Source organism: Pelobates fuscus, chromosome 5 (genome assembly GCF_036172605.1).
Source record: "Pelobates fuscus isolate aPelFus1 chromosome 5, aPelFus1.pri, whole genome shotgun sequence".
NCBI lineage: Eukaryota > Metazoa > Chordata > Amphibia > Anura > Pelobatidae > Pelobates > Pelobates fuscus.
Window position 1 is genome coordinate 20,100,125 of NC_086321.1, and position 17,963 is coordinate 20,118,087.

General features: G+C 38.0%; 1 protein-coding gene across 1 annotated transcript in view; it reads right to left on the bottom strand.

The window, feature by feature from the left end:
* The window catches only part of MAN2A1 (mannosidase alpha class 2A member 1), a 130,997-nt gene that overhangs the window by 10,760 nt on the left and 102,274 nt on the right, over positions 1 to 17,963 (bottom strand). The window contains exons 14-19 of the mRNA XM_063453637.1: positions 15,122 to 15,287; positions 7,375 to 7,608; positions 7,056 to 7,178; positions 4,622 to 4,736; positions 2,188 to 2,321; positions 1,385 to 1,526 (exon numbers count right to left, since the gene is read on the bottom strand). Coding sequence (XP_063309707.1) covers positions 1,385 to 1,526; positions 2,188 to 2,321; positions 4,622 to 4,736; positions 7,056 to 7,178; positions 7,375 to 7,608; positions 15,122 to 15,287 — 914 coding nt within the window. The remainder of the gene's footprint in view (positions 1 to 1,384; positions 1,527 to 2,187; positions 2,322 to 4,621; positions 4,737 to 7,055; positions 7,179 to 7,374; positions 7,609 to 15,121; positions 15,288 to 17,963) is intronic.

The following is a 17,963-nucleotide window of genomic DNA, read 5'->3' on the forward strand; positions in this document are numbered from 1 at the left end:
AAACAATATAATAACAATGATATGAGAGTTCATGTGTTCCCTCGACTGTCTTCAGTAACCAGTCATCTAAATACAGCACAAAGAAGCAAAGTTTCTTCCTTGTGTAATGGAAACCGAATCTTGAAGGTGGACGAAAGTACATTTTTTATATTTTTCCATGCAATCGGCATAGATTGGAAAAAAATATTTTTTCCCGCTGAGGAATCTTCAGAAGAGATTTTTTTGGAGAAACAAAAAAAAATGAGGATTGAGAAATACTAGCTCATTAAACATTTTGGAAATGTAGGTTTTCTTGCAACCGTGACAAAAATGTCATGTCACTTTTTAAAATGCTTCATTGACGTTCTTAGACAAGACATTACAAAGTATTTTCTAAATCCATCCAGAGTTGGTCAGACAGTGTTGATTATGGATAGTTAAACAAAGCCATGTTTGAAACACCAGCTTCACCAATGACAAAACAATGAAAATCAAGTGATCTTGACATGCTTTTGATAAAAGGGGACAAATTCTCAGGGGAGCTTCCTTGTTTATTCCGCCATAACAATCGTGAGAGCTTCTGTAGTTAAGCAGTAGTCAGTTTTTCCCTATGAAAAGTATTCTATTGGGTGACCATTGCATTTGACTGGTGCATTCATGGAAGTGACCTAGCATGTCGGAAATGTCAGCAAAACACCTGACATACACAGGGTGGACCAGATCAGCAATGAGGGGAATCTTGATGTTGGAATAAAATATTTTTTTTAAAAAACAAAACAAAAAAACAAAACATTTTTTTTAAAAAAGGGGAGGGTGGCCCATGTTTAAAGCAACACATCAAATGTTAAAATATATTTCAACATTGGAAGGTACCTTTAAGGGAGAGAATAAAACATTTTAATAATTCTACCTTTAATATTTGGTGAGCTTCATGTCCAGCAGCAGAAAGAAAAGAGGCAAATTCTCAGTGGGGAGTGCTAATATTATATAATTTATTTTCCCGTTGATGCCATATCATCCGGTTTTAACGAAAAAGCACTTGCCAAGAAAGATGAATTGATATTTCTCTCAATTTCAAGCATGTCATTATTTTAAACATTTTGGAAGAGAAAACTCAAAACTTTAAACAGATGGCTTTATTGGTTAATGCACCAATTATAGTATCTTGCTAACTATACCTTTCACTGAACCTTGTGATGCAGAGAGAGAATTAATTGATGTTAGGAGTATGTGAACAACATTCACCACTCCAGAAAATGCCTTATCAAAAATATACAGTGTATGGGAATAATTTATCAAACATTTTGTATATTCATATACACTACTGTGGAAGAGGAATTGAATGATTCCAAATTCGGTGCAAATAAAAAACAAACAAACAAAAAAAATAAAAAACAATACTTACCACTTTTTAAACTGGCGACACCAAGGGACTGTGCAGTATGCAGCGTTAGTCGACTTGCATTATCTTGAATGTATGCCATAGAAGCCATTGGGTAGACATTGGCCTGAATGGGTAATTTACTCATGGTCCGTCGTGGTTGAATCTGAAAAGAAAAATAATTTGAATTCATGTGGCCTTTTAATTTTAAATATTGCTAAAGATCTCCCTCAGAAAAATTATTCCAAATTCATAATGATAATAGTAGTTGATTTGGGATATTAATATTCAAGGGTCATTCCATCACCCTAATAACCTACACCCATAGCATGCTGAAAGAAAGTCCCCTGACACGATAGCCTTTTTTTATTAGAAGTGATGAATGGATCAGTGGCTAGGGGTTGCATTGCATGTCTCATGGGATAAGTTCAGACAAGTTAGACCAGAATAAGAGGGTCCTGATTCATGGGGTCGTATTTAATGGTCTAGGACAGGATATCTGATGTTGCTGCTTGCCTTAGGATTAGCCGCAATAGGAACATTAAAGTCTTATAGTTGTGTTTTGTTTTTTGCACTTTTTATATGGAAACCTGGGTTACTTCCAGTTTGAATAGTTTCCTTAACACATAACAAAAGAGAATTTCAAAGTGCACTTGCTAGTAATGCCTTCTTGTGTAGACATATGCGCAGGGTTACAAACTTCCTGATACACAGATTCTGCTGCTCAGTAAATACCGTATTCAAAGTAGAAAGATTTTAGTGCACTTTAAATATGGTGCAGACAATCTCAGAATACATCAAGCTAAAGCGTCACTTCTGTGTCTTACCTGGTATCCATTTAGATCAGTGTAAAACCTATTCTGGCTGTTTAAGTCTGAAATTATCCTCATCACAATCTCTCTGTTGAATTCACCTCTGATGTCCACAATATTTGATATTTCCGGAGACTGCCCTTCCAGACCTGTAATGTAATAAACCAATCTAACGCCAGATTTATAAGATGGCAGTGGGACAACCAATACATGTGGGGAATGCCAACATTTAAGAGCACGGTGCATTACATTAATCGAGTTAGGTGAAAGTGCTGATAAACTGGCAGTTTATAAAGTTTGCTGTTTGACATGATTCCATAAATCAATCACTGCAACACAGAAGTACTTGCATAATGATCTTACTGAAAATGGTGTTAAAGATGGCCAAAAAGAAAATGTTAATTAAGTGAAATAGTTAAAGCGATGTGTGTGTGTGTATATTATATATATATTACACACATACACTTCACAGTCATGGGAAAAGAAAGTACACCCTCTTTGAAGTCTGTGGTATTACATATCCTGACATAGCAAGTCTAAGTTATACACACACACACACACACACACACACACACACACACACACACACACACACACATTTTTAACAATTGTCATTCAAACTAAGTCTGTTAGGAGAGGTACTTTCCAGTTTAGATAAATAAAACCGTATGTACGCATTGTGCAAGCAGACTTTCAGAAAAACTGTCTGAGCACGCTTTCTTAGATCACAAGTAGCATATTATGGGTGTGCACCATTCACTTGCATGATATCTATGTTTTACACAACATGCAAGTTACTTTATTAATTATAGCTCTGTTGGTAAGAGATGACTTGCAGAATGGGTTTAAAGGGACACTATAGTCACCTGAACAACTTTAGCTTAATGAAGCAGTTTTGGTGTATAGAACATGCCCCCTGCAGCCTCACTGCTCAATACTCTGCCATTTAGGAGTTAAATCCCTTTGTTTATGAACCCTAGTCACACCTCCCTGCATGTGACTTGCACAGCCTTCCATAAACACTTCCTGTAAAGAGAGCCCTATTTAGGCTTTCTTTATTGCAAGTTCTGTTTAATTAAGATTTTCTTATCCCCTGCTATGTTAATAGCTTGCTAGACCCTGCAAGAGCCTCCTGTATGTGATTCAAGTTCAATTTAGAGATTGAGATACAATTATTTAAGGTAAATTACATCTGTTTGAAAGTGAAACCAGTTTTTTTTTCATGCAGGCTCTGTCAATCATAGCCAGGGGAGGTGTGGCTAGGGCTGCATAAACAGAAACAAAGTGAATCAACTCCTAAATGACAGTGAATTGAGCAGTGAAATTGCAGGGGAATGATCTATACACTAAAACTGCTTTATCTAGCTAAAGTAATTTAAGTGACTATAGTGTTCCTTTAATAATTAAAATGTGCTTCCTCCTATGATGATGTGACAATGCCCTGTGCTAAGGTATTGCAGATAAAGTACAAACCTAAAACATTTACTTGTAAATGTTATTAATGGTTTATTTTATTATTGTGTAGCTTTGAATATTTGGAGTGATACTGTAGTCACACAGGTTCCCTACCCTACCTATCTTTATCCTGCCCTTTGTAATACTTCTGCTGAAATTACTTAATCGCTTCTGTCGCCAACCATAAACGTTATCTAATCTTCTATATAGCTAAATTGTCACACAGCAAGCTGTGACACAGGGAGGTAAGACTTTATATATTTTTTCCTGTAGAATTTGGAAATGAAAATATATTTAATGCTTCCTATACTATTATATAGAACACCTAGTCACACATAGCATCTAGCCTAATCCTCCTGTTCTCACAGTTACCTTCCATTGGGTAACACACTTCCTCTTTACACATCACCAATGTTTACAAAATACATTTCTATTTTATGGGTAGGGTCATCAACCTCAAGTGTAGGCCTGTGTTTACAATAAGAAAGGACCAGCAGACCCCACTCCCAGTGTACCAGGGATATGCCGGTTTGCTCACATTTCTGCCTAAATAAACCGCAATGTGGTGTGTACAGGCTGCCATCATCTTGCAATGCAGCCACTGCTGATCTGCCCACTAAACGAAAATCATTCCCCATCACAACTCGGGTTACAACCAAATCTTTATAAAAATCCTGATACAAAACTCACGGGGGCCTACAACAACTTTGAAACTAGTCTACTCTGAGTTCATGTGGTCACTGAATGTAAAGGTGGACTTGATTTGACGGTCTGCCTATTTAGAATGCTGCTAACAGACTTGGTGAAGGAAAACTCAATGTAAAGACCTGTACAACCAGAAATTCCACTAAAACACAACATTCACTGTAAATATGATGTACTTAACATGCAAGTACAAGAGTTGTGCCTTTCTTTGTTTTCAGTTAAACAGTAAAAAAAAAAAAAAAAAACACAGAGTTCGTAACTAATGTAGAATTATATCTGATAACCTCACCTTTCACATTGTAAAGTCTCACTGTATGCGTCACATGACTGAAGAAACACACAACTTCACTAAAAAGGCTCCCGTAACTGACTCTTACAATTGGTGGATCTGCAGAAACATAGGGCTGGAAAGAAATGGAAATATATAGCTTAGTGGTTAACAATTGAACGTATATGTAATGAATTAAAAACAGATGATGGAAAATGTTATTTAACTGTTGCACTTAACTCAGGAACGTCATTACAAATACTGTGAAACAATACAAAGTTAGATAGATGACCTTATATTAGTCCGTGCTTAATCCCACGCCACTGTTATCCTTGGATCTCCAGTACATTCCTCTCCTGTGAAACTCGCAAGTCCTTGCATAATGAATTAGTTTGATGGCAATGCCAACTAAACTATGCATCCCCAGAACTGAAAATCCTCATTGAGCTGTTAAGTGGGGTTTGTGCTAATTTTCAGGGTACAATGTTTACATACTTTGAAAATTAACACCAAGTGACATTTGCAAGATTAAACAGACTCCTTTTTGGATCGACCATTTATGCTTTAATGATCTTCTTTTCAAGTACGAACATTATACGGAAAGAGACAGGATAACCCTAAACTTTATTTAAAAAAAATAAAAGATGAAAAGAAACAATTCTGAGAAAATATGTTAAAGTAAAATCAGCAAATAAGAGATTAGGACGAGCACTATAAAGTAACTGATAAAAAAGTATTTTTTTCTTCTTTGAATTGATCAGAATTTTTTAAAAATTATTTTTAAATAAAGTTCCTAGATTCCCATAAGAAATGTAAATGTTGTAGAAGTGTAAAATATTTTACAGTGCATTTCTAAACTTCTGGTGTTGTTGCCAAGTGTTACAGCCTTCAAAAGGGATATTATAGGCACAAAAACAACTCAATTGAAGCAGTTTAAGTGTATAGATTAGTGATGGCGAACCTATGGCACATAAGCCATAGGTCGGCAGCCTTGGCACCCCTAGCAATGCAGAGTAGGCACCTGTCTGCCCAAAACGTCAGACAGTGCAAAAATATGCCACCAAACGATTTCACTTGTAAGGGGCCCAGCAAGCTCGGGCCCCTTACATACACACAGACCCAGTGAGGGTCTTTCCAGAGCTGTGGAGGGGAGGAGGCTATCCGCCTTCTCTTTTACGTCTGCCGCCGAGTCACTGCTTTCAGAGCGTTGCCGTGGCTCGATTCCACGTGGTGCCAGGACTCGCGGGAAATGCATTCACCCACAGAGGTGAAGATTGAGACCGCCTACCCTAGAGCCACAGGACCACCAGGGAAAAAGCTGCCCACTTCCCTGGAAGCAGGTAAGAAACAGAGAGGAGGGAAACACAAAAAATAAATAAATAATATATATATATATATATATATATATATATATATATATATATATATATATATAAGTAAAATTAAAAAAGCTGTTCCCCTCTCAGCCCCAATCCTAAACTTTAAAGTCTCTCTCAGGCTACACACACTGCACCCCCTCCACAACCACACACACACTGCACCCCTCACAACCACAGTGCCGTGTTGGCACTTTGAGGAAAAAAGTTTGTTTGTATTGCGGTTTGGGCACTCGCGCTCAAAAATGTTCGCCATCACTAGCCAAACCTCCCCTGGCTGTGACTTACACAGTCTGCATCACAAAAAATGGTTACATTTTCAATCTGATGTTAAGTTGCTTCTGTTGCTCTGTCAATTGAACTTTAATCACACACAGGAGGCTCCTGCAAGGTCTAGAAGGCTATTAACTGAACAGGGGAAAATAATTTCTAAATTAAACCGACTGTGCAATAAAGGAAGTATAAACATTTGATGACTCTTTACAGGAAGTGTTTAGGAAGGCTGTGTGGGTTACTAGGGCTCCATAAACAAAGTGATTCAACTCCTAAATGGCAGAGAATTGAGCAGTGAGACTGCAGGGGCATGATGTATACCCCAAAACTGCTTCATTAACCTAGTTTGCTGTTGTAGTGACTATAGTGTCCCTACAAAGGGAACCTGTCAAGACCTGCCCATCTCTGCGTTCCCAAGTCGCATTGTCCTTACATTTTCCTTCTATAACATCCAACTGTGGTCCACTCTCGCTGCTCCTGCTCTCTTAATTGACCTGCCTACCTGGGGACACTATCCCAATCAGGGAAAACCTCCCACATGACACCGACATGCTGCCTTTATTGCCAGAATTCCAGTGTCTGAATGGAGTAATGTTGGTCCCTCTGTTCTTATACTCGCTGGCCAGTGCTAGCAGCGCTTACTAGGGAGTTTCCAATCATGCTGAATTAGCATTAACAAGCTGCAGTACGACTGGTTAACAAAAGGCATAACCACTAATATTTTCTCACTAAACATAAGGTGTTTTACCAGCAGGAAGACTCAGGTCAATGGATACAGGAAAAAAGACAATTAAGTGGGCACATACCTTTGCTTCACCATCAGGAAGGAAGAGATAGGCTCCACTTTTATCTCTGTTGTTTGTAGTACCATACCAGTTAAATTCTACTTTAGCTATGTGGGTCTTCCCATCATCTTTTGTTTTCATTTTCTAGAAATAATGTTTTGTTAAATTATATTAATTAGAATCTGTTACTACAGAGTAAGACAGTGACACAAAAGAAAATTAATTAGATCTTGGCAGAGCTTGGGAACACCGTAGGATTTCTATGCTATTAATATATTGTTATTAATATATTAGAGAGGTGGTATCTAACAAATGTTGTCAAAAATGGGATGAATTTTACCTCCAGAAGCCCAGTCGTTCCAGAAAACCCAAGCTTTAAGTATGTGTTTTCAATAGTTAGGTCATCCACAATGTTGTTTAACTCCGTTATCTGAAAGACTCCATCTGCTATAACTTTGTTGCTTCTTCCTCTAACAAAGATGGTGTACTCAGTCTTTATAGCCTCAGGACTTTCTGCTTCCAGCAACTTATATACAGCGATACCAAGAGCTGGTAACTGAGCAAGAAACGAAACCTTGTGGAATAGAAAATACATAGATTTCAGAATTCTTATTTTTTTCAAGCACTTGTCTATACTGTAATGTTAAATGTATTTTTATTCAGCTAAAATAAACCATCACTGATATTTAAAAAAAAGTTAAATTGCACATGTAAGAACTAAAACTACTACAGCATATTGTAGTGGTCTTGGAGCCTAGATGTTGTCTCTGCACTCTGACAAATGTAAGCATTGCCCTTTCAGAGAAACAGCACTGTTTACATTTGGCCATAAGTGAGCCTCGGGTGGCTCTGCTGCAAGCCACTAGAGGTGCATCTTTATGAAGACCATCTGGCTTAGCTCAGTGCTTCAGGTTCCAGAGAAGAAGAGTGACCAGTACTCCGCAAACCCAGGTAAGTTGTTAAATTGTTCACAGACCATTTGACTACTTAAAGTGGGATGTAGTCCAACAATCCATTATGCAAGAGAAACACTCTAATGTTATAAATAAATATATTTATGTTGTGGCCATAACAGGGAATAATTTAACTGGAGGGATTATTGGAGTGGCAACTTAATGATGGTTTAACCTACGCAACTTAACAAAAAAAAAAAAAAAAACTAAGTAACATACATATTCTACTGTGTAGTTCACAGCACTCTGGTATGTCAAAAATGGAAAAGAGAAATAGAGCATAAGTAACTGTTTACAAATATAAAATTCTCTCAAATTCAGTTTGTTTCATTTATTCATTTTAAACAGCTACGTACATGGGTTTGAATATGCTTAAACATTTAAAGTTTTTGAAATTAGCAAACAGTGAGAGAGAACGTGACTGCACAATGAGAATGGAGAACAGCATATTGGTAATATTTGTAATTGTTTGCTAGCTAGCAGGTGGCCATTTTCTACTACCATTTTATGTCCCATTGTGCCTTTATTAAAGCATTGCTAATTTTAATCCACTATAAGAGTTGCCAAGTGCTTATTTCTCCTCCAATTCTTTGTTAAAATGTTTTTGTTTTCCTACAATAGTGTATTTGTATAGCAAACATTTAGATTTTTTTAAGTAGACACACACCCTGAAAAATGACTAAAAATGCCGGAATTTAACACAAACTGTTAATAGTTTTTTGGTTTTGTTTTTTTATGCACAAAGCTTGGCTTCCTTGGAATAAGTACCAAGTGCCAAAACAAGATTATGGAGCACTTCTGAAATATGTACCCCCATGATTCCACATAAACTATGGTTAAATGAATATGTATGTATCTAGCTCTACTTTAGAATGTCTCTGTAGAATACTCCTACCTCTACTTATACAGTGCCGAGAAGCATATGTAATTACATTATTGCTTATAATCTTTAATTATAGCAGGTTTCATTGTATTACTTTATATTCCTTATTATATTGCAATCCGATCATATGCTTTCAATGAAAATAGAATGAATTGGTATAACAAAGTTTATACCATGTTAAAAGACAGAAAAAGCCTCTAGTAGTGCATAAGTACTTTAACCCCTTAAGGACCAAACTTCTGGAATAAAAGGGAATCATGACATGTCACACGTCATGTGTCCTTCAGGGGTTAAAGAGGAGTATTAATTGAGGTACAACCTCAAAAATGTATGTGCCCTGGATAAGACGACCAGCATGGATTCTTATTATTGTATTTTAGCTGGCCATTAGCTTTTCACAGTAACCAACCATGTGTTATTGTTTTCATACAGATGTATATTTGCATAAAGCTGTTTTTGAATTGTATTCTCTGGATCAGATGTTGTTTTATGATAGGTAGGACTTGTGTGTGTGTGTGTGTTTTCCCTGTCTCGGTGGTTTGTTTTATACTTTTCATTGCACGCCTGGTGTTCTGGCACTGTTCGAGTACACTGAAACAAACACGTATTATGTATACAGCTCCATCTATGCGTAAACATGTATATTTTAACCCTTTCCATCTAAGAAGGGAGACAATTTTTCAAAAATATATATAGTATTACGTGCAGATGCGTATGAAAGGTTATTTAACTTTTCTTAGGGCATCTTGTATTCCATAGCTTATTACAATGTACTAGTTATGCAGTAATTTGGTGTGACCATGTCATGTTTGTCATGTTTGTTACATCTGCATCCTGTTTTCATCCTGTTCTGTGCTATATAGATAACCTGTGTATAATCTTTTATTTAGCAACGCCTGTGGCCTGACTTGTCATGACTAATATGGCATCAGCTTTAAAGAATACAATTTAATCTGTATGTTGTGCTAGGAAATGTATAGATAAAAGGTTATTTATCACTATGGCACTGGCATAGCAGTAAATACTAGAACCCTGGAGCTTTTGTGTGAGCACATTCTCTACCTCAGAGTTAAGTGGTGGAACTCTTAGTCTGCTTATTTTGTCAATAATTTTACCCACTGTGTGACGGTGGGTGCATGGCAAAAAAAAAAAAAATGGTTTCAAAGCAGAATATATTTATGGAGAACAATGAGGCAATTGCAGGGGACATAAAAGCAGGTCGACATACTTTTGGGTAAAGTAATTAAATATTTTATCCACCAATATAAACACAGTGAAGTCAGATGTTTCGGTTGGTTTTGGCGTTCAATCTATTTCTCTAGTTAGGGATTAAACCCACATACTTGCTTCAGTCCCGTGCAGTACTTTCTGTGGCCATTCACTAGATGTGGTGCTATTGCAGGCTTTTGGAATTGTGTTTGTGGATGATATGTCACATTCTGTGGTGGTGTGTGTATGTATGTGTGGGGCTGCTTGTGGTATTGCATGTGTGGTGGTGTGTTTGTGTATGTGGATTGTCAGTGGTGGTGTGTTTGTGGGGATTGTGTGTATGTATTATTTGTATGACGGGGGCTTATTCTGCAGCTTTGTGTATATCTAGTAGTGTGGTTGGTTTCCCTGGGTTCCAGTGGGGACTGGGCTGGCCAGGTACAGCTTAAGGGCAGAACCTGTGATAGCTGCTGCGGTGTGCTCTATTCCAGTGCTGCAATGCATAAATAGAGGACTGTCCCTCACCACCTGCAATCACTGCACTGTTTGAAAAACAGATATCTGAAGTTCCACAGGAACTCCTGATAAATCAGAGCCTATTTGGCTCTGACAGCCTTGAGTCTCGGGCAAAGGCACCTCTAGTGTAATGCATGGTACATGTGCCATAGGTTGCTGATCCCTTGCTTAGACTGTCAGCACACCAGCCTCCATCTCTAGACCAGAAATATTTTGTTAATATGCATCTTCTTAATTCTGAATACAATGGACTATGTAGTGTTCCCTGTGACCCTGCAACATTGAATTCCTGCAAGTCCTATTATGCTTCAGATTCCACAGATGCCCGAATCTGTTTTTCCTTAAAATCACACTTCAGAGCACCCTTTTCCTGTTATGACCTGCTGCAAACAAGATGCATAGCCAAACCCAAGCTTCTGGCAGCGTTCCTGAGAAATCTTAGCTCCTTGCTCATGAACAATGGCCTCCAATTCATTAATATTCTTGGGTTTCCGTGCTGCAAACGCCTTCTTCAGATCCCACCAGAGATTTTCTATGGGTTTCCAGTCAGGTAATTGATGGCCACTGCAGAATTTCCCAGGACTTCTTCTTGAACCAAGCCTTGGTGGAATTTGAGGTATGTTTGGGATTATTGTCTTGTTGGAAGGTCCAATGATGCCCAGGCTTCAAGTTCCTCACAGACGGCATGACGTTTTCTCCTAGGATTTCCTGACACTTCAATGAATCCATCTTGCCTTCCACATGCAGGTTTCCAGTGCAAGAAGATGCAAAACAGCTCCAGAGCATCACCGGCAACCACCAAGTTGTATGCTTCATTATTCCCGCTCCGGACATACTGCTGATGCATTGGGCAGAAAAGTTCCCGTTTTGTTTCATCCCTCCAGAGAACAGAATCCCTAAACTTCTGTGGCTTATTTATATGATTACGAGCACATTGATACAATTTTTTGTGATTTTGGGTCAGCAGTGGTGTCTTGGAGATCTTGCAAGGAAACCTTTTGTGTTTATTACGCACCACCTTACTGTGCTCACTGAAACCTCAATACCTGTTGCCACCAAGTCTTGCTGCAGGTTTTCTGCAGTCACTCAAGGGTTTTTCACAACCTGCCTTCTCAGAAATCTGCCTGGCGCCCAGGTAGGACCGGTGCAAGGATTTCTGCCGCCCTAGGCAAAAAAAACATTTTGCCGCCCACTGACAGACATACACTCACTCACTGACACACAAACTCACTGACAGACATACACTCACTCGCAGCCTCCTGCCCACGGACTATGGGCCCTGTAATATACGTAATTGAAGAATTCAATTTCACCCCACTTATCCACTAACCACTATGCATGTCTACTCATACTTTATTATCAGCAATAGCAGTTTCAATTACTTACCTTTAAAATTTTAATTTACAATTCAAACACGCAATGGCCCCCAAATCCGGGGATTTTATTTTACTAACTCCCTTATGGCCATTATCTATATATTCCCATATTACTGTGTAGTCCTAGCTCATCTTGTCTCTTCTTCATTTATACTCCTATGCCCCTCCTTTCGGCAAACATGCTGATCTTTATTTTTATATAACTTAGGTAGTTGTGGTCATTCTTATTATTTTTTTACCTTTTTCATTCCTCGATTCTTCTAACATCCGCTTATTTTCACTGTTTTACAAATGAACAGTTTATCTTACAACATCAAGATAACATGCATAGACCTTTATCTAATTAAAGTATTCACTTGCTACTAAATACACCCCTTATCACAATGCATTTTGGGAGAATTCTTTCTGATCATCAACTTCTATATAGTTCCATACCTTCAGGGGTTAATAAAACAAAAAACCTCTTTGGATCCTAGTTATACCTTAAAGTGTTAATGGGTTCAGAATTTTTTTTTTTTCCAATCTTTCCTGACACCCCATTGGTGCTTTAATATTCAAACTGGCCAATTACAAACCTTTTATCTCATTTATAAACCAGACACTGAGCACTTGTCTGGTTCCCCTCTGATGAGCGAGCCAGATTGGTGAAACGTGCGTCAGGGGTTCTGACAAGCTCACTTCATAGCAACTGTATCACCAGTAAGCTTATGTTCGGCTTATAATTGCGTCTACAGAAATTCACCAATAGCTGTCCCTATATATTACTGAAAAAAAACCAGCTATTACAACTTCTAGCTTTCTTTCATTATATTAATTCTAGCGGTGGGAGGCATTCCTTAAACAACCATTTAGGAGTAACAGGCATTTTGGGTAAAGGGTGCCTTGGAAGGCACAGAATTAGCATTTACGTTTCCTCTCCCTGCTATCACCCCCTATTGGCTACATTGTTTGGCAGTAACTATTAGCAAATACAATGTTGCTTTTTTGTTCCCACTACATTGCTGGCCTTTTTTTTTAGTTGCACGCTCTCTAGCAGGACCATTTAGCCTGTATTACTAGCATTTTCTGATATCTTAGTATTCATATTGCAGCACTGCACATTATGAAATACTACTTTTTTTTTTCTTTCTAAAAGGGAGGGAGACGTCCCCTTATCTGTTTGTTTGGAGTTTAGATTTAGACTTTTTCTAGTCACCTTATACTGCTGGTCTGCTACAGATGTTTATTATTACCCTGAACTCACAAAGCTACAGCCTGACTACCTTACTCTCTATTCAGTATCCCTATAATTGAGTAGAACTACCAGATTGTCATATACAGACATTATAGCTACATAATAATTGTTTTATAAATGTGTACATTATTATTTCTGCTTGAATTTTGTTTTCCTTTTCTTTTTGTTGTGGTGACTTATTTCACCTCTTAATCGCTATAGTACAAGTTAAGTTTTATTTTTAGAAATACCTAGCCTAATTGGTTGATATTTGCCAGTCCATCAGCGATACAGTTATTTCTCGCTCTCTCCTGGCAGTTTTCTTTTTTCCCCACATTTATTCCATAGTGATTTGTCTCACTAGGGGTTACCTCCCGCTTCAGGAGGTTAATAATTACATTACCTTTCTTTACTCGTATTTACTTTTAGGTTTTTTTTTAGGTTTTACGTATTTTTAAGGTACGTTTGGGGTGTTTGTGAAATGTGTGTTTTTTGTGCCTGGAGATAATTGAGTTTTGTACAGTTCCCGACTCAATTATCTCCCAGACATAGGGGAGGGATTATCCTGTTTTCTGTGGGAGTGTCATGGGCGTGCTCCCGGCATCACAGAGGGCGCGCAAGGTAGGCGTGAGAGGCTGCAAGAACAGCATCCTTTGCCACTTGGCTTCTCCTTCCCCCTCTCCTCCGGACTGTCACTGGCATTTGTTGGCAGAGCAGGCACTTGCCATCAAGATAAGCAGGTGCGTGCTCTGCCTTACCTAGCACCGCTTTGGAGGGTGCCCTAAGGTGGCCAGATGGCCACTTCATGGACCACCGTAACAGGGCTCCTCTTGGCGCCCCCACCTTCGTGCACCTTGAGGATCGGCCAGTGCTGCGGCCCCAGACAGGGGCAGGCAGCCCACCAGGAAACATCCCGGTGGGTGCCGCCAGAAGGCTGGCTTCCTAGGCGAATGCCTAGTTCGCCTAACTGTTGCGCCGGCCCTGAGTCCAGGTAGTGTAACCCATATTTCTTCAACTTTTCAACTATTTTTGTTTGTATTGTTCATTGCAAACAGCTGAAAGTCTGTATATTTTAAAAATAAACCGGATTTTTAAGTTGGGTTGAATAATTTTTTGATTACAGCGATATGTGAAGACAAATAGTTTGCAGAAATAAAGTAGCAACAAATGTAAACCGCAAACTGTAAAAGGTTACTATAACCCTTTTTAACTATGCGAATTATATATATAATATATATTTAATTTATACTGGCCCACTGGGCACTGTTAAGTATGTCCACATCCCTGAAACCCTGTAAAATTAACTTACCTTGAATCCAGAGCCAGGCGAATCTCTCCTCGAGCAATTCCATGTCCCATCCCAACATCATGCCGCATCACTACTATCCCCTAAGTGATCCAAATAAATGCAGCTCATAGAGAAGCACATGACAGATTAGGATTATTTAAAACAAAAACAAAACAGAGCTACAAATGCAGGCAAGCAGAGATTCAAGCTTTCCATTGCAGATGCACCCCCAGCACTGCCTAAAAGAGTAGGAGTTCATTATGTCTGCTGCCAAAAAGTTAATGTATCCTTGGATGTGCAGCGTTTCAATAAGTAATGCTGCACATACAGACTCCTACCACCAGCACCACTGCTAAAAGCAGAAGTAATCATTGACGTTGGAATAACTGTTTAACCCCTTAAGGACCAAACTTCTGGAATAAAAGGGAACCATGACATGTCACACATGTCATGTGTCCTTAAGGGGTTAAACAGAAAATAGTGAAATACACATAACAAAGAAAGGCAAATGGGCTAAAATGCGTACCCTAATAACTTTTTATAATTAGAGGTTTCTGATTGCTGCTGCCTCTTCCTGATATTTGTTTTATGTTTTATTGTATGCATTATACATTGTATTACCAACAAATTAAGGAACAATTAAGTCTACCTGATAAGTGTCCCGTGACACAGAGGTTGCTCCATCCCACACGGCACTGATCTGGGATTTTACAGGTTTTCCTCCAGCATTTTGGACCTCAATTTTTGGAGAATTTACATATATGGAAACCACAGTGAAACGTTCTTGGTCAGAGGGGTTATAAACGGCCAGGTACCTGTAATATAGAACGTTACGCACATTCATTCATTGAAGGAAATCATGTTGCAGCATGTTAAAGTCTTTATTCCATTCAAAATGCCAAACCATCCTAATACAAGAAAAGCTTTAAAGAAAAAGGATTATTCAGATTTGTGAAATATTAAAGTTTACGACACTAGTAAAGATATATCAGTCTTAAAAGCTTAATGAACATTTAAAATAGCATTTGATTAAACGAACGTTCAATCATGAAGTCCATGGCATTTTGAGATGGTGGTGTACATATTTTAATGTTGAGTGCCGTTCTCCTTGTGTTAATAAACTAATTTAAAAATATTTTGTGGAAGCAAGGGTCATTGATGCACAAATCCCATGCACTCCCACACAGATTAAAAAGCAGCCTGGAACGGCCACTGTGAATGCAATCTCCTTTGGGGTGTATTCCGTGGCATGGAGTGTTTCCGTAAGTAGAGAGCATTGTATGGACAAATAAAGGGAAGATACATGCGTATAACATCTATGAAGGCCTATTAGCAGAGGCAATACATATTTACAACTTGTAGGCCTATGTCTTACATATACTTAGGTGCCTCTGAATATACCTTAACTGAAATAATGATTCATAGTTAGAAGCAGAGTTGTATCAGAAGAGACAAGCTTATCACTTGCCTTCCCAATATGTAGCAGAAAGACTGCACTGAAAGAGCGCTTTTACATAAAAAGGCATACAATCTCCAAACTATTACAAAGAAGTAAAGATTAATTCTTGTAAAGGTCAACCTATCCACTAATTAATGATCAGATCACAACTTATTAACATTCATCTATACAAAAAAATAAAAATAGATCACACAAAAGCAGTTTATATTAAAATACATTCACGAAGAGCTGATTTACTTTTGTCCACGCAAGTACACCCAGCTTCATACACATTCAAAGTAAGGGCTGGGCAGTTAAAGTGGCTTTGTCACCTCAAACCAACCTACCTTTCTCCTATTGTTTCCTCTTTCAGATTCCGTTCTTCTTTTCTTCATTTCTGATCTATTTCTCTTTAAAATATAAGACAAAGTAAGGTACTTTGTCTTGTGTATTTTCCTATACTTGACAATTGTGACAAATTGGGTGGAGCTTAAGGCTTGTCAAGTGTAAGAAAAATGCATAAGACGAAGTAGTCCATTTAAAGAGAAATAGAAGTGAAGAAAAGAAGAACAAATTCTGAAAGAGGGAGGAAACAAAATGAGAAAGGTAGGATTGAAGTAACAGACACTTTAATGAAAGTATTACATTATAGCAATTAAAATTAGCTGTTTAAAGTACTCACAGCAACTAAATTAAAAAGAAAACCCTAATCTTCACTGAACATAGATTAGCAATACAAGCTAAATGACTGGACTTTCATATAACATTTTGACAAATAATTTGTAGAGACGTTTCTGCACATAACTCTGTTTACCTTCAGGAATATTAGCCGACTGCCATATTTACGGGGACAAGCCAACAAGAGGACTTATGCTGAGATCTTCAGAATAAATAGCTTTAACTGCATTAAACTGATGTCCTCTCTGGCCTGCCATGGATCTTCTTCCAAATACCTTACACTTAGACTGACTGAGTATGAAAGACAAGACTCTTCTCCATGATTCCAACCCTTTATTCCAAAACTGAGGTGGAAATTAAAAATCCCATTTGTAGTGGGAGGCAAACCTTAAAATCCTAGGTAGCCAAGTAGTGTGATACCTCCCATAAAGTATTTCCCGGAAAATACAAGATGCCTAGATTACAAATAAAAATGTAATTCTATTGGAGGGATTCCAAATCGAATGACATTTGGGTTCGATAATTTGTACAAATGCAGCTTTAGAGACAAGCGGATATATTGGATATTCTGGATGCACAAAACAAATGAAATGTGCTATGTCAAGTTGCCAATCTTGAAAGATATACTTATGAGGAAGAGTGGAAGGATTAACAAACATTAAAGGAACACTCCACAATGTAGTACTTATGGTGCAAAGAGTGTCCTGGCCGCGCTCATTGTAAGGAGCCTATCCATTTTAGAATGGTTTAACTTCTTACCCGAGGACCACCCCTACCTCACAATTAACGACAGAGTGCTAGAAGCTCCTAAGCTCTCCTGAGTTAAGCCATGCAGTATTTCTCCATTGTTAGCAAATCCCAGCTAATAAGTCAAACTGTTCGACTACTTGACTAGTACAATAAACAGTACAGCAAGGAAAAAAACATTTGAAGGACTCTGTAAGTACTACAGAATTGTTATCTAACAAGACAGGGTAAATAACCACAAAATAGAATACCCAACAACTAGGCTGAATGACTCAAACTGCAAAACAACATTTGGAGATTGTGGCCATATATAACACAATAACAAAACATGCATGACTATAAACATGCACAATTGCTAGTGATACATTTAAGACAGACCTTTATACACTACACAACCTGTCCCAGTGACATACACCAATAACTCTAAGGTTAAAAAGTATTTAACTTCAAGTGTACCTACTCCCAACCTTAATCCCTGTTCATTTCTATCATGCATGCACTACCAATTTTATCCTTAATAATCTACCTTTAACAGTTTAAAAAATACAGTGTAATGTAATTGTAAAAAAGATGCACAGATACAGTAATTATTAGAGTTGTAAATGAAGCATTGTTCTTTCCCCCCCCG